Genomic DNA, 25,682 nt, shown 5'->3' with positions numbered 1-25,682 from the left:
TTTTTTTTTTTGTGGTCTGATTTGTGACCTATCCTTTAGAATGTTCTATGTACATTGCAAAGATCATGCATTTTGTTGGTTTTGAGTGAAATGTTCTCTACGCATCTCTTAAATCCACCTGGTCTAATGTATTACTTAGAGACACTGTTTCCTTACTGATATTCTGCCTGAATGACCTCACCATTGATATAAGTGGAATGTTTAAGTCCCCTACAATTATTGTAGTAATGTCAGTTTCTCCCTTTATGTCTGTGAATATTTTCTTTACTTAGGTGCTCCTCTGTGGGGTGCGTAGATATTTACAATTATTAGGTCCTCTGTTGGATTGATCCTTTTATCATTATGTAAAGCCCTTCTTTGTTGTTTTTAAAGGCTACTTTTTCTGATACAAGTATTGCTACCCTAGCTTCTCTTTTTTTTCACTCCCATTTGCATAAAATATTTTTTCTATCTTTATATTATTAGTTTGTGTGTATCTTTAGGTTTGAAGTCAGTCTCTTGGAGGCAGCATACAGATGGGTCCCCCCCCCTTTTTTTTTTAAAGATTTTATTTATTTATTTGACAGAGAGAGATCACAAGTAGGCAGAGAGGCAGGCTGAGAGAGAGAGAGGAGGAAGCAGGCTCCCTGCTGAGCAGAGAGCCCGATGCGGGACTCGATCCCAGGACCCCGAGATCATGACCTGAGCCGAAGGCAGCGGCTTAACCCACTGAGCCACCCAGGCGCCCCCTTTTTTTTTTTTTTTTTTTTAATCCATTTCACCATCCTATGTTTTTTACAGGAGCATTTAGATGATTTACATTTAAAGTAATTATTAATACCTATATCCTTATCACCATTTGGTTAATTGTTATCTGGTTGTTTTGTAGTTCCTTTCTGTTCCTTTCTACTTGTTCTCTTACCTTGTGATTGACTTTTTTTTCAGAGTTATGCTTGGCTTCCTTTTTATTTTTTGTGTATCTGTTACAGGCTTCGGGTTTGTGGACCTAGGACTTCCAGGGCTGGTGTGGGCTGGGGGCCGAGGGCTTGCTGAGGTGGCAGGCTGGCCAAGGCACCTGGAATGTGCTCCCGTTGGTATGAGGAAGGAGGACAGGGAACCTAAACTGTGATGCTCGCCAGCCCCTCAGACCTGGAGAGAGTTCCAGCAGCTCCTTGATCTTTTTGGGGGAAAACAGTCTACAGTCAGGTCAGGTCAGACAGATCTTCTCGTGGTCCCTCAGTACTGCCCCGCCCACTGCAGTTCACTACGTCAGGAGGAGGGGTTCCCTTCATTACTGTCCCTCTGTCTCTCTTGCCTGTCTCTGTGTGATCTGTTTGTGTGTTTGTGTGTTTGTTTTTGCAGAGCAGGAGCTGCTCATCGAGCACTCCATTCTTCTATGCTTCTTCAGAAAGAATGGCTTTATCAATAGGTGTAGATTTGGTGTGTTCATGGAGGCAGTAAGTTCAGGGTCTCCCTATGTCACCGTCTTGGATCAGAAACCCTTAGAGTTCAGTTTGTCAGCTGCCAGGTGTTACTGCGGTATGGTAATCCCATGGATGAGAAGTGCAGTATTACAGGCGAATAACTGAATGTAGGGTTTGAAGAAAAGCTGTTGCACTTGAATCCTGTCTATCTGTCTCCAGTTCCAAATGGAGACCTAAGAAATTCACTGGGGGAGGTTTGAAGGAGAGAAGTGATGACTCCAGTTTGAGAAGACTCAGGGAAGGCTTCATTTCTGGCATTTGAAGTAGGATTCGGGGGATACTCCCACTGATGCTGCTGGTTACTTTTATAAAAGCCATTTCTTGCTTCTTCCTTGCCAAAAGAACCTGCTGTTTTTGGACAAGCTATCCTTCCCCAGTGTGACTCACAGATTTATTCTGTTCGCCTTAAACCACAGGATGGCTAACAGTTACTTGTTTCTGTAAATAAAGTTTATTGGGATGAATTGTCCGTGGGTTTCTGTTTTGTCTGTGGCCACTTTGCACTGCAGAGGTAGAGCTGAGTGGCTGTGATGGAGCCCACACAGCCCTCAAAACCCGAAATACTTGTAATGTGGCCCTTTTACAGAAAAAAAAAAAAAAAAAGTGTTGATCTCTGATGTAAGTCATCGTGGCATTTCAGTCCTCTTTCCATGGAGTGTCTGATTTAGGGATGAGAATGCAGCATAATTTTGGCCAGGAAGAATGGGCTAAGGAATCTGCTGGGTTTCATTTGTGACCAAAAGAGGCCCTCAAGAAGGCCCCCCACTTCTGCTAGATGTGTTCTTGACTTGGTGTGATCCCTCATGTGAAGGTAATATTGTGAGCTTAAGAGCGTGAGCCTTAAGAGCAAGAGGGTGTATTGAGGATGTCAGACTGATATACTGGAAAGTGTTTGTGTCCTTGACGGTGTCTCTTAGCTGCCCAAGTAAAGATTCCTGGAACCATCTTCTCTCCAGATTCTTTTGGTACATGGCGTAATAAATTTTCACTTAAGCCAGTTGAGTCAGGGTTTTCTTATTTGCAGCCAGGAGCAATAGGAAAATAACTGCAGACACAGTGTAAAGAACACAACTGAGTGGTATAAAACAGAGACTATTGAAAGAGGTTTCTGTCTACTTGACTGAGAATTACTGCTCTAGAGCAGGAGCTCTGCTATTAACCAAAGTGTGGTCCCTGAATTGACAGCACCAGCATTACTAGTTAGAGAACTAGGGAACTGGTTAGAGACGGAGATCCTGAGGCCTCACCCCAGACCTACTGAAAAAGAACCTCTGTTGGGGCGGGCCCGGTAATCTGGGTTTTAATGAGCCCTCCGGATTCTGACGCACGCTCTCCTTGGAGGACTCCTGCTCTAGACAGGTCACAGATAGCCGTGAAATTACTAGGGATTTTTTCCCCCCTCGCAAACAAATGGTGCCATTTATCGGAGAAGAAGGAATGCTTCGGAATAATTTTTCAGGGAGGTAGTAATGGTATTCATACTGCGTGAGTTAAGAATTTGTGAAATATGGAGTATTGCTAGCAATAAGCTAATTGAATTTTAAAGAAGAAAAGAAAGGGTCCAGGTTCTTGGCTCATTTACATTCTGAATACAAAAGGCCCTCTTTCTATGAATGTAAAGCAAATCAAATTAATTATGCCAATGTTGTTTTCCACTGTAGATTAAGGACATTACATTCATCAGTGACACAGTACATTTTGAAGCCTATTAATTATCACTTCCTGGGGTAGAGGGGAAACTTGTTCTTTAGCAGCCTTTGCTGACCTCATTCTTGCAAACAGCACTATTTGAACCTTCTAAGAGAAAAGGTACTTGGTAAAGGAAAATAGAATGTAGGAAGATTTCAGGGTTTTCTGCAGGCAGTTTAAAGTATATGGATTTAAAATGGAAAAAAAAAATCATAAACGAGAACTTTGAAATGGGGACCATGCATTGAAAGATTTACAGGTCCTTGGCAAATTTCTTTATCACAAGCATACACCAAGAGAAGATTTAGAATGCTCATCGGTCTGACTCAAGATCAGACTAAAAGTCATGACCTAAAGCAGGAAGAAAGAGGTGTCATTTCACATACTGACTTTGATTGATTGATAGAAACTGCTCAGGTCCTGTTTTGGGGAGAAAACACGTTTGTCTTAATCAGCCCAGGCTACAATAACAAAATACCGCAGTGGCTGACTTAAATAACAGGCATTTATTTCTTACCCTGCTGGAGACTGGAAGTCCAAGGTCAATGTGCAAGCAAAGTCAATGTCTGTGGGGGTTCCCTTTGTAGGTTTGCATATGGCTACTTGTCACCGTGCATTCACGTGGCCTTGTCTTAATGTGTGCAGGTAGAGGGAAGAGAGGAAACCAGCTCTTCGATGTCTTTTCTTATAAAGGCACTGATCGTATCATGAAGGCTCCATACTTATGATCTCAGCGAACCTTAATTACCTTTCAAAGGCTCCATTTTCCAAATAGCATCAGACTGGAGGGCTTATGGCTTCAGGATACGAATTTGGGGTCAGTGAACACAACTAAGTCCATAGCCCTATCTAAGGTCCTGTCTGGCTTGGGGAGAAGGAAAGCTGTGTTGGATTGGTAATGTCTGTAACGGGCACAGAAATGACTGAGTTTTACATCATGGGTGTTTGGTAATTATTACCCTTACCCTGGTTTCACTTTTAGTCAGATGGAGTAACTTCAGTAATAACAGAAATTCAGCTCAAACTGTTTTAAGCAAGAAAGAGAGCTTACTACCTCATGTAACTGAGTAGCCCAGGCTAAGGGTTTTGGGTCCTGTTTAATCCCGTGCTGAAATGACACAAGGCTGGGTTTCTCAGCGCTGTTGACAACACTCAAGGTGATAATGGTGACAGCAGCTAAAACGTAGCCCTTCAGTGTGCTGGGCACTGTTTTAAGCACTTCAAATTCACTACATTTAATCCTCATAATGAGCGTATGTGGTAGGCGATAGCATTATTTCCATTTACAGATGAAAAGATGGGGACATGGAGTTATTAACTTGTTCAGGACTCTGCAAGTAATAGAGTCAAGATTTGAATCTGTGTGATGTTTCTGGTGCCCATACTCTAAACCAGGGTCTGGCAAACCATGCCCCATGGGCCAAATCCTATGTCCATCCATTTTTTTAAATTTAAATTTTATTTTTTTTTTCAGTGATCCAAAATTAATTGTTTATGTACCACACCCAGTGCTCCATGCAATACGTGCCCTCCTTAAACCCACCACCAGGCTCACCCAACCCCCCACCCCCTCCCTTCCAAAACCCTCAGTTTGTCTCTCAGAGTTCACGGTCTCTCATGGTTCGTCTCTCCCTCCGATATCATCTTTGGTGAATTAACTCCAAGTCTATTACCCACTTTTCTACTGGATTTCTGGGTTTTGTTTGTTTTAGTTTTTCTTTTTAGATTTAAATTTTAACTCCCCCCCCCCCCCCCCGTATTCTCAGTTTTTTTAAATTGATTATTTTAAAGCTTATTATGGTAGTTGACATATAAGTGATTCAGCAGTTCTGTACATTACTCAGCGATCACCACAATTAGTCTCCATCTGTCACCATTCAATGTTATTAGAATATTACTGGTATCTCAATATTGTATTCCCCAGGCTGTACTTTTTTTTTTTTTTTTTTTTTGATGTAAAATGGTGGTTTATTAAAGCACGGGTACAGGACCAGAGGGCAGAAAGAACTACCCTGGGGTTGTAAGGAGTGGTCCATTATATGCTTGCAAGTTGGGAGGGGGTTAGTGATGGCATAAGTCTCTAAGGAATTTTGGAAGCAAGGTTTCTAGGACCTTGGGCTAGCTATTTTTGGGAAAAAATTATTCATTACTAGTAATAAAACCTTTTCATAAGACCTTTTAGATGTATATCAGTGGGCCATATGCTTGGGAATGATTGTCAGCACTATCTTGGAGGGTTTAGAGATAAACTTTCCAAAGGAATTGTTAAAGTAGACTTACGGGATCCTGGGTGGGGGTATGGGTCCTCAGGCTAGGATTGCCCTTTGCCCTTAGCAAAGCATTAAGGTGGAGGCAGTAGAGTACCTAGAGGAATGTCACTTTGCCTGTTTTTTTTTTTTTTTTAAATTTTAAAATTAACATATAATGTATTATTAGCCCCAGGGGTACAGGTCTGTGAATTGCCAGGTTTACACATTTCACAGCACTCACCATAGCACATACCTTCCCCAATGTCCGTAACCCCCCCCCCCCCCCCCCCCCCCCCCAACCCTCAGTTTGTTTTGTGAGATTAAGAGTCTCTTACGGGTTGTCTCCCTCCCAATCCCATCTTGTTTCATTTATTCTTTTCCTACCCCCAAAACCCCCACATTGCATCTCAACTTGCTCATATCAGGGAGATCTTATGATAATTGTCTTTCTCTGATTGACTTATTTCGCTAAGTGTAATACCCTCTAGTTCCATCCAATGTCATCCGCAAATGGCAAAATTTCATTTCTTTTGATGGCTGCATAGTATTCCATTGTATATCTATACCATATCTTCTTTATCCATTCATCTGTTGATGGACATCTAGGTTCTTTCCATAGTTTGGCTGTTGTGGACATTGCTGCTATAAGCATTCAGGTGCATGTGCCCCTTTGGATCACTACATTTGTATCTTTAGGGGAAATACCGAGTAGTGTGATTCCCATGCTGTCCTTTTTATCTTCATGACTTACTTCTTTTATAACCAGAAGTTTGTACCTCTTAATCCTCTTTCTCCCATGCCCCAGCCATCTCCTCTTTGGCAACCAAGGGCTTGGTTGTATTTAAGAATATTTAAGAATCCATTTGATTTGTTTTCTATTTGTTTTGTATTCATTTGTTTTTTAGATTTCACATATAAGTGAAGTCATATGGTATTTGTTTTTCCTGTCTGACTTAATTTACCTAGCATAGTACTAGGTCCATCCCTAGCATTGTAAGAGGTCCATCCCTCTTGTCCCAGATGTCAGTATTTTAGATTTTATCCATTCTATTATGTGTGTAGGTGTTTTATACAGTTGTTTCTAGTGTTTTAATTTGTATTATCCAATGACCTTTGCTTGTTAGTCATCTGTATATCTTTTTTTTAAAAAGATTTTATTTATTTATTTCAGAGACACAGAGGAGAGAGAGCACACAAGCATGAGCGGGGTGGGGCAGAGGGAGAAGCAGACACCCTGCTGAGCAGGGAGCCCACATGGGACTCGATCCCAGGACCCTGAGACCATGACCCGAGCTGAAGGCAGATGCTTAACTGACTGAGCCACTCAGGTACCCAGTCATCCGTATATCTTTTTGGTTAAGTGTCTGTTATTTTCTACCTTTTTAAAAACTAGTTTTTATATTGAGGTATAGTTGACACACACTACTAATTTCAAGTGTAGAGTATAGTGATCTGACATCTTTTATGTTATGCTGTGCTCACAAGTGTACCATCTGTCATCATATAGCACTACTACAATATGACTAATTATATTTCCTATGCTGTACCTTTCATTCCGGTGACTTATTCCACAACTGGAAGCCTGCACCTCCCACTCCCCTTTGCACTTTTTGACAATCCCTCTTTCTGCCTCCCCTCTGTTAGCCAGCACTTTTCTGTTCTTATCAATCTGTTTCTGCTTTCCTTCTTTTTACTATTTGTTGATTTGTTTTGTTTTTACATTCCATATATAAGTGAAATTACATTGGGTTTGTCTTTCTGTGACTTACTTTACTTAGCACAATACTTTCTAGGTCATCCATGTTGTTACAAATGGCAAGATCTCATTTTTATGGCCAATATTCCATGTGCTATACACCATATCTTCTTTATCTGTTCATTTATCGATAAACATGTGGATTGTTTCCATATCTTGATGACTTTAAATAATGCTGCAATAAAAATAAGAGTGCGTGTATCTTTTTGAATTAATGTTTTCATTGCTTTGGATAAATACCCACTAGTGGAATTACTGGACCATATCATATTTCTATTTTTAATTTTTTGAGGAATTTCCATACTGTTTTCCACAGTGGTTACAGCAATTAATGTTTCTACCAACAGAGCACTATGTTTCTTCTTTCTCCACATCATTTCCAGCTCTTACTATTTCTTGTCTTTTTGATTCTAGGCATTCTGACAGTTGTGAGATGGTATTTCACTGTGGTTTTGGTTTGCATTTCCCTTATGATGAATGATGTTGAGTATCTTTTGATGTGTCTGCTGGTCACCTGTATGTCTTGTTCAGAAAAATGTCTCTTCTGGTTTTTAATTTTATTTGGATTATTTGGGCTTTTTTTGATATTACAAAAGTTCTGTATGTATTTTGGATGTTAATTCTTTATTGAATATATCATTTGTAAATGTCTTTTCCCATTCGGTAGGTTGCCTTCTTGTTAACTGATGGTTTCCTTCACTGTGCAAAAGTGTTTATTTTGGCATAGTCTCAGTAGTTTGTTTTTGCTTTTGTTTGTCTTGCCTGAGGAGATATATCTATAAATACATTGCTAAGGCATCTAAGAGATTACTGCCTATGTTTTCTTCTAGGAATTTGATGATTTCAGGTCTCACATTTAGGTTCTTAATCTCTCATTTTTTCAACATTGGGAGTGATGTTAACAAGCTGTGGGTTTATCATATATAGCCTTCATTATGTTGAGCTATGTTTCCTCTAACCCACTTTGTTGAGAGGTTTTTATCATGAAAAGATGTTGAATTTTGTGAAATGGTTTTTCTGCATCCATTGAGATTATCATATGATTTTTATATTTTATTTTGTTAATGTGATCTACCATGTTGATTTGTGGATATTGAACCATCCTTGCATCTCTGACATAAATCCCACTCAATCATGATGAATGATCCTTTTAAGGTACTGTTGAATGCAGTTTGCTAATATTTTGTTGAGAATTTTTGCATCTGTGTTCATGCTTTCATTGGTCTTTTCCATTTTTTTTAAGTTTCTATGTCTTTTATTTCCATTCTGATCTTTACTATTTCTTCCTTCCACTAACTTTAGGCTTTGTTTGTTCTTTTCTAGTTCCTTCAGGTATGAGCTTTTGGTTATTTATTTGAGCTTTTTCTTGTTTCTTGAGATAGGCTTGAATTGCTATAAATTTCTCTCTTTGAACTGCTTTTGCTTTGTCCCAGAGATTTTGGACTCCTGTGCTTTCATTTTTGTTTTTCTCCATGAATTTTTGTCTTCCTCTTTAATCTTTGCATTCACCCATTGTTGGTTAGTAGCATATAGTTTAGCTTCACTTTTTTTTTGCATTTGATTATGATTATGATTGATTTATGATTGATTTCTTATGATTGATTTCTCATCTTATACCACTGTGATTGGAAAAGATGCATGATATAATTTCATCTTCTAAAATTTGTTGAGACTTGTTTTGTAACTGACATGTGATCTCTCCTTTCCTGTAGAATATCCTGTAGAACGTTCCATCTGCTTTTGAAAAGAATGTATATTCTGGTGTTTTGGATGAACTATTCCATATATACCTGTTAAGTCCAGCTCCTCTGAAGTATTGTTCAGTGACACTGTTTCCTTCTTGACTTTCTGCCTGAATGAGCTATCCACTCAGGTAAATGAGAGTGTTAAAATCCCCTACTATTATCATATTATTGTCAGTTTCTCCCTCTATGTATGTGAATATTTGTTTCAGGAATCTAGGTTTTCTTATACTGTGTACATAAATATTACCATTAAAAACTCTCTTGGATTAATCATTTTATCATTATGTAATGCCATTCTTTGTCTCTTGTTACTGTCTTTGTTTTAAAGTCTATTTTGTCTGACACAGTTATTACCACCCTAGCTTTCTTTTCACTTCCATTCAAATGGAATGTGTTTTTCCATGCCTTCACTCCCAGTCTGTATGTGTCTTTAGGTCTGAAGTGAGTCTCTTGTTTGCAGCATATAGATGGGTGATGTTTATTTATCCATCTGTCACTCACTGTCTTTTGATAGAAACATTTAGACCATTCACATTTAAAATAATTACTGATATGTATAGGTTTATTGTCATTTTCTTAATTGTTTTCTGGCTGTTTTTGTAGTTCTCAGTTCCTTTTTTATTCTTGGGCTCTCTTTCTTTATGGTTGATGACTTGCTTTAGTGTCATGTTTGTCTTTCTCTTTATTTTCTTGTGTATCTATTACAGGTTTTGGTTGGTGGTTACCATGAAGTTCATTTGTTACATCCTCAGTATATAGCAGTCCATATTAAGTGGATGGCATCTTAAGTTTGAACACATTCTAAAAGATCTTCATCTTTACCCACACTCTCCATGTTTTATGTAGGTGTTGTCATATTTACACCTTTCTATTTTGTGAGTCCCCTTAACTAATTTTCAAGATATAATTGATTTTTACTAGTTTTGTCTTTTAACCTTCATACTAGGTTTATAAGTGATTATTCCACTCTTATTGTATGTTGGCTTTTACTCGTGAAATTTTTTCCTTTCATAATTTTCTTCTGATTATGCTCTTTTTTTTTTTTTCACTCAAAGAAGTCCCTTTAATGTTTCTTCTGGTTTAATGGTAATGAAGTCCTTTTAACTTATGCTGGTCTTGGTAAGTCTTTTCCCTGCTTCAAATATGAATGGTAACCTTGCTAGGTAGAGTATCTTGGTTGTAGATTTTTTTTTTCTTTAAGCACTTTGAACATATTATCCTACTCCCTCTGGCCTGCAAAGATTGTTCTGAAAAATCAGCTGATAGCCTTAATGGGTTTTCCCTTGTATGTTACTACTGCTTTTAAATTCTTTAACTTTAGTCATTGACATTTAATCATGATGTGACATGGCTGAATCTTCTACTCATCTTGTTGGGAACTCTCTGTGCTTCTTGAACCTGGATGTCTGTTTTCTTCCCCAGGTTAAGGAAGTTTTCAGGTATTATTTTTTTCAAGTACCTATTCTCCCCTTTTCTTTCTTTTCCTTCTGGGAACCCTATAATATGAAGATTTCTTCACCTGATACTGCCGAATAAATCCTTTAACATATCCCTTTTCTAAAAACACTTTTTCTTTTTGCTATTCAGCTTGGGTGCTTTCCATTACCCTGACTTCCAGATAACTGAAATGTTTTCTGCATTCTCTAATCTACTGTTGATTTCCTCTAGTGGGTTTTTCAGTTTGGTTATTATATTCTTCATCTCTGAGTCATTCTGTTTTATATATATACATATATATATGTATATATATATTATCTCTGTTGAAGTTCTCACTACGTTTATCCACTCTTCTCTCTGTGCAGTGAAACATCTTTATAACCATTACTTTGAACTCTTTGTCATGTAGATTTGTTATTTCCATTTTGGTTGGTTCATTTTTTGAGGTTTTGTCTTGTTGTTTTGTTTGGAGCATATTCCTCTGCTTCCTCATTTCGCCTTTCTGTGCTTGTTTCAATGAATAGGCAGAATAGCTTCTTCTCCTGATCTTGAAGCATTGTTCTTGTTTATGCTCATCCCCTGTGTAGACTGTGTGTTGGGTAACCTTGGCTGGCTGGCAGCAACTGTGGCTGGTGTGGGCTGGGGGTCCCCAGGCACTGTGTTGGGGCTGCACTGTAAGGAGGGCTGGAGCTGAAGAAGTTCTGAGTTCGGGTGATGTCAGGACTCTCTGCAAAAGAAGTGCCCTGTCTGGACAGCTGAAGCTGCAGTAGGTACAAGGCAGGGTTTCCAGGGTTCTGCATATAGAAGTTACCCTGGTAGGATAGATGAAGCTAAAGTGGGGATAGGCCAGGAGGTCCTGGGGCTCTCCACAGAGGGAGTACTCTGCATGCTGGCTGAATCCCAGGGAGAGGTGGACCAGCATGTCTTGGGGTACTCTGTGTAGGTGGTGTTTTGGTTGGGTGACTGGAGCTGAAGCAGGCCTGAGCCAGGAGGTCCAGGAGTGGTCTCAGTCCAGGGTAGCTGTCAGTTAGTCTAGAGCCAAAGTGGTGTAGGACTGGAGTGTTCTGGGGTGCTTTGCACTTGTGTCACCTTCAGGAGATGGCTGGAGGTGTAGTGAGTGCAGACCAGAGGTGTCTGAGGTGTGCTGCACTGTGGCCAGCTTGGGCTCGTGTGGGCTCTGGGCCCTGGGGCTCACTGAGGTGGCAGGCCAGTGACAGTTCCTGGAACCTGCTCCCATGTGCACTATCCAGGTGGAAAAGGAACTTAAATCAGGTGCTCACCAACCCCTCTAACCTGAAGAGAGATCCAGCAACCCCTCCACTGTTTGGCAAGTTTTGAGGGCTGTTTCCTTTATATTCTAGTTGCCCTCTTAAACTGAGGTGTTTTTTTTTTGTTTTGTTTTGTTTTTTGTGTCCCTGGTCAGATGAATCTTCTCGCAGCCTCTCAGTACTATCTTTACCCACAGCAGTTTGCCATGTGGAAGGTGGGGTTTCCCTTCCTCACCCTATTTTGCTCCCCTTGCCATTCTCAGTGGTCTTTTGTCATATAGAAGCTATTCAGTCTCTTCTTCAGGGAGAATTTTTCTATAAATAGCTGTAGAATTGCTGTGTCCCTGGAGGAGGTGGGTTCAGGGCCTTCCTCTGTCACCATCTTGGTCTGGAACCCCATTTTTAAAAATGTATGTTTTTTTAAAAAATAGATTTATAGGAGCTGTATTTTCCAGTGGGAGAAGTCCACTCCTTTATCTCGACAATATGCTTTGCCCATGGTTCTTGTGACTCTGATGCTTCCTTCTTTATTGCTTGGGATGTATCCCCTTACCCCATGTCTGCTCCCCAGGGCCCTCTCCTCAGCTAGCAGAGTTTTGATCTTCATTCTCTCTGTGCCATCCCCTCCATAAAGGCCAGGACACCTTGATGACTAACTCCATTGTATCCAGTGATTTTTAGGTCATAGTACTTTTTTCCCTTGCTGCTTGCTGGTAACCTCTCTCGACCTTGTTGCCGTGCTGGCTCCTCAAACTCATTATGTCCCAAATTAGACCCCTTATCTGTCTCTTTTCCTCCCCCTGAACACTAGTCTCATTCCTTTAGTATCTACCTCTTTTCATACCATTGCTTATCATCTTGTCTATTAATGGTTTGCTCTCATCACCTCAGTTTCTAAGTTATACTAATCTTACCTCTTCAGTTTTTCCTGAACCCTCAGCTCAGGCCCTCATCCTTTTTGCTGGACCACTTCAGCAGCTTCCTAAGTAGACTCCTTGCTTTTCAGTCTTGTCTACTTGACCTGTGTCATTTATACAGTCGCCGGAGTGATTTTCAAAAATGTAATCCCATCTGTGTCAATTCTCTTCTTAAAAATCTTCTGGTGGTACTCCATTGACTGCTGAGTGACACTTAAGTCCTCTAAATGGCCCTCTGCAATCTCAACCTGCTACCTCTCCAGCACCTGAGTCATCCTAGCCAAGAGCTTTTCAGCAAAATCAAACTGTTCGTTGTGCTTAGAGGTTACTCATGTCCGTGCTCATCTGGTTAGCCCCAACCTCCTTTGGGATTGCACCTCATCTCATCCCCTCCAGGAGGTCAGATGCTTTCACACTTTACACCCACAATAAACTACACATATCTCTACCATTTGCATTAACCATGTTATGTTGAAATTACCTGTTGGAATTACATTTTTATTAGGCTATCCTTCTTGAGGTTAGGGATCATATCTTTTTAATCTGTGTAGATTAATCAATGGGACATAATCAAATATGAACAATGGTTTGATGAAGAGAGCTATGGGAACACCTATAACAACATAGTATTTGATTTTGTAGGTAGATGATAGTTAATGTAGCGAATAAATGAAGTGGTCCACCTGTGTGAATCTGTGCCAGTGTGGACTCTAGTGAGACCTGACATGGAACATGTCTCCCAGCACCACCCCCAGAACTGTCTTTGGTACCATGGACAGAAATGTTGACAGCTCTTTGAGTAGAATTAAGACTTCATATTCAGAACCTCCACCTAGGCTAGAATAGACCTATTCATTTTAGGCACATGGAAAAATAACAAAGCAACAAAGTGAAATAAAGTCATTTTGGAGATGGTTTCATTCTTGGTCTTAGAGTAACTTTCTGTGCAAACCCTGGGCAGATTACCCCACTTCTCTGGACATGAAAGTGCCTGAGTAAATTGAAGTGTCCTCACAAACTATAATAGTCAATTACTGCTTATCACCAGGATAGTTATTCCATCCAAAGTAGTGTTGTGACTGAGCAGTATAACAAGCAGGTGAGAAAGGAAGTCGTTACACTCTTATGTGGAGCCATATAATTTTATTACCAACTAAGCCAGCAGAGTTTTAATGTGTAAATGAATCCCCAGTTCTGATATAAAATGCAGTAAAAAAATTTACAACCTTTGTCTCCACATTGTGTTCTTAAGTAGCTGGGAAGCATGCGCTATTCTGACGGGAAGAATCATGAATTCAGAAATTATTCTCTAAGAGAAGAAGATCTGTTAGTGGGGCGTTGAGGCTGTGCATGTGTGTATGCACGCATGTGTGCATGATATGTTAGGAAGAATCCATCATTTGTTTAATGCTGGAGAAGACAGAAAAGCTGTAATTGCCTTTCTTGCAGGATTCAACCCTATGTCCCTCTTGGGACATCTTCAGAGACTGATGGGAGTTAGTTAACCATACTTATGCTCGTCAAAATGAAGAGCTGCTTTGAGCCACGTTCTGTTCCTGAAACGGCACATTCTTTTTGTACTTTGGAAAACACTAGCTTTTGAACTGAGCTTCCTTTTCCATGATGGACACATTGAGTTTCTATGACATTTGTCACATCTTCAATGAATATACCCATCTTTGAGCTTCTGCTGATTCTTCCATCAACCAGTATCTCTGATAGAACTAAGTAACCTTTCTGCCTTTTCAAAAAAAAATGTGACAAATAAGCAATACCCCTCATCGTGTTAGGAAATGAAGGGCTGAAAAATGGAGGCTGCTATTAGACGAATGCCCCCATGGAATTAAGAAAACAACCCTGGTGTCCTAGCCCTGGCTTCTTCCTGTTAGCATTCCACCATAGACTAAAGACCCATGCTACAGTGTACTTTGGGGGCTACTGCTTTGTGGATACTATGTAATGTGACTCATTCCCTTTCCCCCTCCATTGTGGACCAGGTGCTGTTTAACATGCAGTTGTTTGCTTCTTTCTTTGATATATTCAGGCTGACTGTTCATAAGGTACTTGCACTTACTGCTGGAAACCACTGGTCTAGATGAAATATGACTTTCAATTATGCCACAGTCAAAGAAGCTGAAATAAGAAAGTCCAACTGGGGGCTCAAGTTTTTTTTATTAGGGTGACTTGAGCCTGGAGAATAAATTCCAGCATTCACACCTCACACACTCCCCACCAACCAGACCCTCCGCCTCCCTCTAATTTATTGTTGTGCCTCTCAGCTGCCCACAGAGTCTCCATTTCTAGATTGTGGACACCTGGGCAAATGAAAATGCCAATCTTCTCCCATCCCTGTCTTGTTGTATTAGGCATGCACTAGACTCCAAGTGATTTCTTTGGGGGGAACTGCTTGCCTTCCCCCAAGAACATCCCAGGGAAGGTTTGCCTCACCTCTTGCTTCCAAGTGGAAGGGTTGAAAATAATAGCTCTTGTCACTTCTCTTTGCCTTGTTATGAGGAATATTTAGTGCCGGTGCTGGGATGTCGGGGTAATATCTTGGGTGTGATAATGTTGCGCCCTGCATCAGTGCACATGGTATTGATTGTAAGCTGTCAACCTTTCTGCATGCTCTACAGGGTCCCAGAAGCTTAGCGACTGCTGGGAGCTAATGCATCAGGCAGGGACACATGTGCTCCCTGAAGTAACTTTGTAATCTGAGCTTGGTGGCTTGCTCTTAAAGCATCTTGGCTCACTAACTCTCAATTTTTTTTTTTTTTTTTAAATTTCTTGACTCCTCTGAGCAGTCCTGTGATGCCAAATACTAGGGTTCCCATTACTCAAACAACTCCCAGTGGCAAACTGCTCATCTTGTAAGCTTCGTGGGGACAAAGGCTGTGCCTGTCTTCTTCATTCATTTATTTGCTCATTCATTCAACAAATACTTATTGAACACCTACTATGAGGCAGAAACTTCTTTATGGTTTAGGGATACAAAAGTACTCTTGGTCCTCAGGGAACTTAGGGTGGTGAGGAAAGACATCTCTAAGGAGTTGATACTTGAGCTGAATTTATCAGTATATCTCCTGTACCAGGGGGCTTTGTTAATATTTGCTAAGTTAGGAAAATCATAATTCCTCAAGTGAGTGGTTTATAGCCTAGGTACTGGAGAATCTCTGATATGTAAATTCACCAATGATTGTTATTATTTCTCGTATCAAGAGTTACAATCCCTTCACCTTATGTCCCCTTACTTTTCTTGGTCTGCCTTACTACTTTTTACTATTGAAGCATACCAAAATATTCTAAATTCCTCAGATATACCATGTGTGTGCTTTTTTTGTTTTGTTTTTTTGTCTTTCCATGTAGTATCTTGAGACCTGGAACACTCTTGTCCTTTCTCTTCCCCTGGATAATTCATTCCCTATTTATCTATTAAGGATTGCCTTAGGAATCACATCCTTTTGGTAGCTTCTGGTCTTGGTGAACTGGAGTTACTTTGCATTGTCCGGAAGCCCTGAAATACCCATTAGAGCACGTATCTTGCTGTTTTACAGTCCTAAACGAACAATAGCAAGAAACATGCATGGGGTGCTTACTGTTGGTCAGGCACCATTCTCATATGTGTTAAGTCATTCTGTTCTTTTGTGTACTAAATCATTCACTCTTCATAGTAATTTTATGAAATAGGTGCCATTCTACCCTTATTTTACCAAGGAAAAGGAGACCTAGAAATGTTAAGTAATTGGCCAACGGTCATTCAGCTTATTAAGTGGTGGGAGCCCCATTTCAACCCAAGACAGGCACCCTGAGCTCTTAACCATGACATTGTCTCGTTACCACTGCCTGTGAGTTTGCATGTGTCCCACACAACGCTGCAAGCTCTTTGAGGACAGGGACTGTCAAGACTGCTTCCCCACATCCCTTTGGCCCTGGGCTTTGCAGGTAGTGCATGGTCAATCATTAAATATTTATTGAGTGAATAAATGAACAGATGCATGAACATGACTCAAACTGAGCAGCTATTTAGAATGCTGAAATAGTGCTTTTCCTTTTGCCCGTGAAGAAGCTCCCTTCTGTCGCTTCTTCTCCAGGTTTCCTGGGGTTCTCTTTGACCCACACAAGGATTTACTAACTGGGTTGGGAGGGAGTGTACCCCTAGCCAGTCAGAACAAGAGTCCTAGGACCTGTGGTTGGTCCCGCTTCCTTATGGGCTCTCAGTTTCTGTACAAGGGTGAATTTGGGAGAAGTGCTCTGTCCAGTTTGACTTAAACCAAAGGCAGCAGCCCTTATGCCTGGAGTCACAGCAAAGAGTTACAGTTGGGAGGAAAGGAGCTATGAAACAGACCAAGGTTGACTTCTCAGGGAATTGGGGGTAGGGAGTGGGTCAGGAAAATGGCAGTTACTAGATCCCTGTTTCTGGCCTGGTAGTGATTATTGTTCTGACAGCATCCAAGGCAGGAATCAGCAGAGATGGCAGATCACCTTGTTCAGCCATCGGCAGTTTAAGTAATGGTGCATGGAAGATCTAAATTGGAAGACAGTTAAACAGTAATAATAAGGTCAGGGTCACGGGTTGCTGACCTCTGTGAGCCACTTGACTTCACTCTCTGCTTTAGTGACAGATCAAATTTGTATTTGTTGTCAGCTGTCATGTAATATTTGGTTGCAGAGAGATGGTTTGTATCCTCAGAAGTGTTAAAAACAAAAACAAAAATAAGATAGAGTAGCTATGTATTAACCCATCACTGTGATGGAAGAAGTATAGGATCTGGGACAGAACAGATCTCGATGAAACCTCTGGCTGGGTCACAATGACTGTGTCATTTAACCTTTTGGAGTATGTTTCTTGACTGTAAAAAGGTAACAACAAATTTACCCATCAGGTGATTGTAATGATTTTAAAAAGTGCCTATACCATGCTTGTCATAGAATCAGTGCCCATAAATATGTTTTTTTTTTAATTGTTTCCATCCATTTTACATTGAAATGCAGCACTTAGATACGGGGGCTTAATACATAATTGTTATTGGGTGAATGAAAGAAAGAAGGGCAAGGCCAGTTCTGGCAAACTGAAAACGGGTTTCTGATGGATTGAGAGAAACGTCGACTCCATGCTCTCATGCCATGTCCGTGGTAGCTTCAGAAGCTCATGTGTGTTGTTTTCTGTGCTGGAAAGGCCCTATCGCACTTTGACTGCTGACTCAACCGCTATAATACTCTGCTGAGCTGTCACGTATTCTGAAAATCATTTCTTCCCAGTCCTTGTTAACTGTTTCCTTCTTTGTATTATTTCTGCAGTTTACACATACCTCATTGTATTGTAAGTAGGTTAACAACATCCATGTTGCCCCTCTGTGCTGTCACCTCCTGGAGGGTGGAGGCGGATGGCGTCTATAGCTCAGTAATCCCCACCCCGAGCCCTGCCCCTGGGAGATACGTGCCAGGCACTCACTTCATGAGTGATCGTGATCGACTTATATATGGGTCCGGACTGGGACTCGCGTTCTGATCAGTAACCGCCATCTATCTGTATCACATGTGAGATGGGACGGAGGATGAGGACCCTTGTGAACCGTGCAAGCTTCGTGAAGTTATTCGATCTCTCTGTTTCCTTATCTGGAAGATGGAAACAATAATAGTATTGGCGTCTAGAATTTCAGGGGTAAGGGAATGAACACATGGGAAATTGTTGAACCAAGTCTCACCCATAATAAGAAGCGCTCAGTAACTGTCAGCTACTGTCATATATTAGAAACCGCATTTTAAGAACTCTGGCTTAAAAGTCAGATATGTGGAGTTGGAGTCCTGGGTCTCTGTCTTCCATGGCTGGGTTGACAGCTTGAGTCTTATTTCCTCACTTCTGAGATGGATCAGCCTCGTGGGCTTAAAGAAGGAAGTCGATGAGACATGACCGGTATGTCCTTCTAGGGAGTATTGTTCCTATTACTGATAATAGTATTGTTCCTATTATTGATAAATTAAAATTTATCAAAGCGATTATAAGTAAATACATTTCTTGTGCTTCTCCCAGTAATTCTGTGAGCCAGGACAAGTGGCTTTCGGAGGATTTGACAGGTGGCATGACAGATGTACACATTGAGTGACTTGAGGAAGCTCCTTACTTACTTAGCAGGGAGCCAGGGGCAGGATCCACATTTCCTGTCTCCCAGTTCCACGTTCTTTCCATGACCACTCAAGTCATTCCAGTGGAAGGCAGTTCCTGAGACTTGGCTTAGCAGTACGGGGGGAGTGGATAAAGGTCTGGTTAAAGTCTGAGAGATGCCCAGTGACAGGTGGCAGGGAGAGTGTTTCCTGGTGGTGAAGGTGTGGATTGCACTGTCTTCGGGGGTACTGTTGAAAACACACCTGCCTCATCTACAAATGGCCATAATGGAGGATGAAGAGTTAAGAAGGGTTCCCTCATTCTGACAGCGGACTATAGTGTCCACCCCAGAGCTTTGCTGTTAGGCCTCTGAGGGCTTTCCTGAGACCTGCAGGCAATCAGCAGAGGGAATAGAAAAGCATGCATCCACAGTGGTGGAGGGAGGTGGGGTAGGAGGGGGGGCTTTAGGCAGTTGCCCTGGTGGCTTGAAGGGAGGACAATCGTAGGCCCCCCCTTTGTCGTGACTGAGCGTGTTAGGGTCAACTTTCCGAATAACGGGCCCTAGAGTGTTGAAAAGAAGTACGTTAGAGAGAGCTGACTGATTTCACTGGGTACGCAGTTAAAGGAATGTTCGCTTCATCCTTTTTCCACCCGACTGCTGTTCTACATTCCACATGCTGGTTTGCATAATCAGTGTTGATAAGGTTGAGTTAATTATGAGATCAATGAGAGGTTTAAAGATGTTCTGTTTTCCGCCAGTACAGAGTCAAGACAGGAGCCAGACTTGAAGGATTTTAGAAGCAGATGGATTCTTACTGCCTACTCACCTACCTACACCCCACTACTTTGATGCTCACTTATGTCTTTCTTCTTTTGTTTCTTCGGATTTCTCTTCCACCTCCAGACAAGAAGGCGTGGATGTCTGTCCAAGTCTAGCTTTTGAAATGTCAGGGACTGTTTCAGATGGATCACGTCAGAAGGCTTGGGAAGCTGTGGCTCCTGTTCCCCCTCTATCACGGGCCATCTTCCAGCATAACCTGATGGCTCATACCGAGTAGCAGGCCACGCAGTATTTAGTAGAAGGATCTTAGAAGCAACAAACTGTTGAAAACCTGGCTAGTCAGCTCTCCAGTAGCTTTTAGTGTCAGCTGGAACAGGGCCTGAGTGGATGGATGATGACCACCTCCAGTACTGGGGCAGAAGGAAACTGCAACTGAAAATACCTAGTTCATTACCCGGCACAGGGCAGATCAGGGCTGATACATGGTGGTGGCGATGGCTGCCTGAGGTCCCGTCTCTAAGGCCTTCCCCTCCTGTTCTGGTCTAGGAGTCTCATATGTTTTCTTCTGGTGCATTCAGGGATCTCTCCCAACCCCCACCTGGTACCAAGAGGGGAGGGGAGTGTCAGAGGAGCAGAGAAAAGGCCACGAGGCAGTTGGTAGTAAACTCTGGACAATAACTCACTGGTCCTTCCAGTTATCCTGATAACTGGAGAAGTTTCTGATCCTCTCTCAGGTCTCCAAGAACATTGTCACAGTCAGGCCAGGAATCCTGCCCAGAGAGTTGACATCTGGGGCCAGTGTGTGGGCAGTGCTTGAAGGGAGGCTGTCATTGCAGGGAAGAGGACTGACCCTGAGAACAGAGTCACGTCTTCATCCACGTGCTTCTTCAGGTTTGAGAAGTACTTCTCATGTTTCAGTGTTTCTGAAATTGGGCGGTGTCTTACAAAATGTTGCTCCCTTAAATGCGAGATTGCCGTTACCTTGCCGAGAAGCCGTTATTTAAATGGATAGCAGCTTAGAATGGAAAGAGGCTTCTGAGACGATTTTTTCCCCTCCTCCCAAGCAAATGACCCTTGCATGTTGGGACTTCTAATGCACACCAGTCCAAAGAGAATTTCACTGTAAAAGAAATATGCTCATCTCATTTCCTGTTGATGAAAGGGAAATTAAAGGGAAAGAGTCACTGTGACAGATACAGAGACACTAAAGCCTAGGTCCCGCTTCCTGGGTGCCTCCCACCTCCTCTCTGAGACTCCCTTTCTCACTTATAAATCCTTTGGATTCACGGAGTCTCCTGCCCAGAGGTGCGCCACATAGAACCTTCTGGAACTTACAAGTCTGAATTTTAGATGGCGGGGGAAGGATGAAGCAGACTGCATAGGTTCAAGCCGACTTCATGATACTGTGAAAGATGTCTTGATTCTCCCATACTCTGTTTTTGGAGCAAGAGAGCCGTGTGGTGTATTTGTCCAGATGGTGAGCTTGGGGTGGGTTAGAAACACTTGATGAGACGGCACGAATCAGCATGTGCCTTGGCCATTTCTGTGCTGGCTGCAGTGGAGATTGATGGATTGTGACTTTTGCTTACCCAACCCAGGAAGAGGGGAGGGGGCTGCAAAGGAGGAGTGCCCCCGAGGAACAGACCAGCCTTTCTTGGGGGGGGGCGGTGCCGGGGGTGGTGCGCCATTGCTTCACTTAGAATGCCAGGTAATAAACAACCGGGACCGGCCTTTAGAAGTCAATGCAATAAATAAGCTGGAAAAGGTTGAAGAGAAAAAGCCAATGAACGTGTAAGTGGAGGATTATTCGGAGCCATTTAAAATGACAAAAAGCAAGAGTAACAAAGCAGCAGATGGAATCTGGCCCCACATGGTCTTGCCAAGCTAACTCTGAGAAGCACTGTGTAGAAAGTGTTCTCTTTATGTCCCCTGAAGCATTCATGGGGTTTCCTGGCCAAATTCTCAGGCTGTTTCTATGGCGTTTCCAGAAAAAAAAAAAAAAAAAAAGTGTAGTTGTGCTGATGTGTCCCCTCCCTTCTCATTCTGCGTCCCCTTTGCTGCCTCGTGACATAAATCTCTGCTTCAAATGAGACTATTAAAAAACGTGGCGGGGGAGGGAGATGCCGACCGCTTGTGATCTTTTCACACAAAAAAGTAGAAATTCTCTAAGAGTAAACGGTGTTTATTTTTTTGTTGATTTTTTTCAATCAAATGGAATTGCTTAATTAAAAAAAAAAACATCTCTTTTCTCTTTAAATACTACAGACAACCTCATTTTATCTCAGCAGACACCTAGAAACAAAACACTGGACCCACCAGAGAAAACTGGGCAAGAAAAGCATCAGAAATTCAAGTCAACTATGGAGAATTAGTGTTAGCTGGCAGCTCTCAATTCTAACCAGAAGTGTCTCAGAACCTATTGGGTTTGACAGAAGTTTCTTAGACCTGGGGATCTGGGAAAGTTGGACTCCTTTTAATTCTATCCCAATTGTTTTCTGCATAGGGAGATTAATGTCAATGCATCAAATGAAGACCCAAAGAAACATTTAAAAACATGTCTGACTAGTATTCAGTATGTGAGATTATTAAGTAATAACTTGTCCTCCTAGTTAACCTTGTCCTGGAATATATATAGGTTATTTGTAGCCGCCACTGCTATGATATTTTCTGAAGGGTGCCAAGCCGTATGCAAGATCTTTTTGCTAAAGTCCAGACTGTCGACACTGATCTCGTCTTTTCTCCGCTTGCCCCCTACGCACACTTTCCGTGGTTTTAGGATAGCCCGGGGTTTGCTGTTTTCCCTCGAGGCCTCCAGGGTGACGTCACGCTTGGTGTTTCTGTCGAACATCCTGAAGAAGTTGTTGTAGGAGCCTGTCATGATGACGCTGCACGGTAAGAGAGGAAACAGGGAATCACTGAAGGCTCTGGAGAAAGGCAGGAGCATAGCCCCGCTGTCTTTCTGGAGCCAATGACACCACTTTGTGGCCAGCGTCTGGCACCATTGTCTTACTAAAAACCTAAACCCAAGATCCCAAACAGCCTGGCCAGTGTGACTATCTGTGGTCTTGGTTTTGAATCCCTGAAAGCAACAAGCTCTTGGGCTGGTTTGGAAGAGAAGGCTCATGATAACCCTCCTTGTAACTTACTACTCGGGATGGGTCCCCTTTTGGTTCTTTGGCTCCGTGAGTCCCGTGGTTTTAATGATCTCAGCTCTATCTCCCTTAAGATGGCAAGGCTGGAGAGAGGTCAAGACAGGAGGAGGCCTTCTGAAAACATCAGTTATGCACACGGGAAGTGTGGTTGTGGGAGTGGGGCTGTGCTGCCGGGCAGCTAAGGCTTTCTGCTGCCCGCACAGTGGGAGAAAGGCCGGTAGAACAGCACACTAAGCCTCGCGTGTCCTCCCCCTGCTAAGAACCAGCTCTCAATTTAGCCTTGCCAGCAAACTTCGCTAAAAAATGGATGTCATCGTGCTCTCCCTCAGGAAGACATAAACAAATTCAAATTTTAGAAGAACTGGGGAGCGAAAGGCTTGCTAGTGGGTTGACAGATGGCGTCCACATTTTTATAAGAGTTCTCCACCCTCAGGCGGATTTATGATTGACTGAGGGCAGTGACTGCCAAAGCCTTCCAGAAGCAGGGGACTGACTCTTTACCGGTGACAGTTTGCATGCAGGGCCAGCCTGGGGTCGGGGGTGGAGGGAAAGGTCATTCTGTCTCTGTAACAGCCAGGGTGGCTGCTGCTGGCCTCGTTGGTGGGTGAAGCCCCGGCCGGCTGGTTAGGGTTAGGAGGACAGCGCCTCCTCTGTGTTCAGGTGGTGGGAGTGCAAGGAAAACTGAGAGCCCAGGGCCATAGCCCGGGGTATGTGTTTCTGGGTGCTCGGTCAGCTGTGCCAGGCAAGCCAGTCAGGGGCTGGCTTGTGTTAACTCTGGCCCAGGATATGGACGTGGTGAATGTGTTTGTCCTGGTAGTGGAAGAAGCTGTTGCTATCTTATCAGGCAGGGTACCGAGGGCTGGACACCCCCCACCCCCACCCCTATCTTGCTCGGACTTACATAATCTAGATGGGATTTACACCTGAGGAAAAGGGACTAACTTGCACAGGGTCACACTGGGATGAAATGGCCAGGTCGGGCCTCCCACCCCTATGTGCCCGACCCCAGGGCCCAGCACTCCGCCAGTGGCCTCACTGCTCCCCATGAATGGACAAGGCCTTCCTCTATCATGGCCCAACTTGGTTTAAACAGAGAAAGCCCTTGCTTTTTGGTTTTTGTTGGTTGGTTTGGAAAAAAACAAAACAAAACAACAACAACAACAACAACAACAAAACACAAAAAACCCCAAACCTCTCACCTCTCAACCTTACCTGAACCAAGAATTTTCTTGGTTATGGAAAGAAATAGTAAAATTATGAAAAGAATGTCAATCTTAGGATTCAGACTCAAAACTTCCTACTCTTGTCCTACTACTTACTAGTCCAGGAGCTGGGGCAGGTCACTACCTCACTGAGCCTCAGTTTACTCAGCTATAAAATGGGGATGGTGACAATCTTGTCATCCTGTGGTCAGGATGCTGTAGTAGGATGTGTGCGAAGGTGACTGATACGTACTTTGTGAGTCGAGGTTAAGATAAGTTATTAGGACAATAACAGAATTTATTAATAATGAAAAAGCAAAGAAATTATATGTGAATTAATGTATTTATATAAACTACAAATAAAAATTAAAAACACAGGGTCGGGACCAGCTACTTTTCCCCTTGGGCGCCTCGGTTCATACATCACAGCTGCTCTGCTGTCTCTTCCCTCTGCCCTAAAGCAATGGGGTGCTGTGACTTGGGTCCTCTGTGATGTGTGGATTCTTTTCCGGTCTGCTAAAAGGAAGGCACATTTTGGTTCATTGGCAAAGGAAGCCAGGGAATGGCCAGAAACCACTTGTTTTTACTAAACGCTCCAGTCCCTATATACCTTGTCCCGACAGAAGGTAATGCTTGCAAGCACTATGGTTGAGGCCGTGTTCCTCAAAACACTAAATCAGCCCCTGGTAGCCTGTATCTCGTTCTGGAAGGTGGGGAATCATCTGTATTTGTCAAACTAAAAATGAACTATTAGAAGGTAATATGAAGTATTGTTGAAATAAAAGGCCTTAAAACAATAATAAATCACTTTGAGGGACTATGATAAATGAGGCCAACTAGAATTCAGCTAATGAACCACCGGGGCCTTTGGCCAGGTCTACACTAGAAGCATCTAGGGATAATTTTCCATCTAGAAAGCATACTTTGCAATAATTAGAACTGTTGACGCTGGAATTTGCTGGTGCATTATTAGTGTTCTTCATTTCGGCCATGTTGACCTAGCTCTGGGGGCGTCTGGTGTGTAAGAGATGGGATTTTCTTGTTCATGTCCCATGGTCACCTGTGTCAGTCCTGAAAGAGGATTTGGGGGTCTCACTGCATCCCTCCCTTATATCCAGGTCTGACCTCAAGGGAAACCCAGGGACCCACAGAGTGGATTCCTGCCAGGCCCTGGGGCCTGATTCCTACCCCTCTTGGCCACGCCCTGCTTGGGATAAATTGCCCAGGACCAACCTCTGGAAGGTTCCCCAGCCACAGAGCTTCTCTTACCTGTCTGACCCATTCCACACACACTCAAATTTATCAAAAATGCAGTCATTTTCGTAGAGGGAGCACAGCTTGCTGCGGAGGTAGTCATGAACCTGTTGGGGAAATACATCAACAGTGTCAGTTACTATTTTAGAAACGCTCATTTCTGTGAAGATGTCCTCTGGGGATGTGAGCTGTTAGTTCTTCCAGTATACATGTGCCTGGAATCAGACAGCCTGGGTCTGAATCCAGGCTGGGCCCCTCTGCAACCTGGGATTGTCACGCTGGGTTGGTAAACTGCTAACGCGGGCGAGTGTGGATTAAGCAAGTTTGCTTAGGTGGCCTGTGGCCTGCAGAGGGGGCCAGTGGGGGGTGGAGTTCCACTTTCATTAGCAAATATGCCTCAGAGGACGCCATTCATTTGGTCTTCGATTCAACCAATGTTTATGGCCCGCGTGCTCTGTGCTTGGGATAGGCAGCGAGCAAAATACCGCTGGCCTGCTTTCATCCTAGCGTAGGGGCAGATGAGTGTTCACGTGGGCCTCGGGAGGTGATGTCCCAGAAAGGAACATGGAGCTGTGCCATGAAAATGGGAGGCAACAGAGGCAGGCAGGCCAGGGAGAGCCTGGGGGCAGATGACGGCACGGAGCAGGGCGAGAGCTGTGGGAGGAAGTG

At 42.7% G+C, this 25,682-nt stretch overlaps 1 protein-coding gene across 14 annotated transcripts in view; it reads right to left on the bottom strand.

Annotated features, from left to right (window-relative positions):
• Window positions 1–21,976: 21,976 nt before the first annotated feature.
• The window catches only part of PPP2R2B (protein phosphatase 2 regulatory subunit Bbeta), a 453,582-nt gene continuing 449,876 nt past the window's right edge, over window positions 21,977–25,682 (bottom strand). For all 14 annotated transcript variants that reach the window (XM_032336262.1, XM_032336268.1, XM_032336261.1 and 11 more), the window contains 2 exons: window positions 25,029–25,120; window positions 21,977–22,290 (listed from right to left, as the gene is read on the bottom strand). In XM_032336262.1, the coding sequence (XP_032192153.1) occupies window positions 22,011–22,290; window positions 25,029–25,120 (372 nt within the window). In that variant the 3' untranslated portion in view covers window positions 21,977–22,010. The remainder of the gene's footprint in view (window positions 22,291–25,028; window positions 25,121–25,682) is intronic.

Source organism: Mustela erminea, chromosome 3 (assembly GCF_009829155.1).
Source record: "Mustela erminea isolate mMusErm1 chromosome 3, mMusErm1.Pri, whole genome shotgun sequence".
Classification (NCBI taxonomy): Eukaryota; Metazoa; Chordata; class Mammalia; order Carnivora; family Mustelidae; genus Mustela; species Mustela erminea.
Note: the sequence above shows the minus strand (reverse complement) of the source record. Positions and strands in the feature narration are given on the sequence as shown.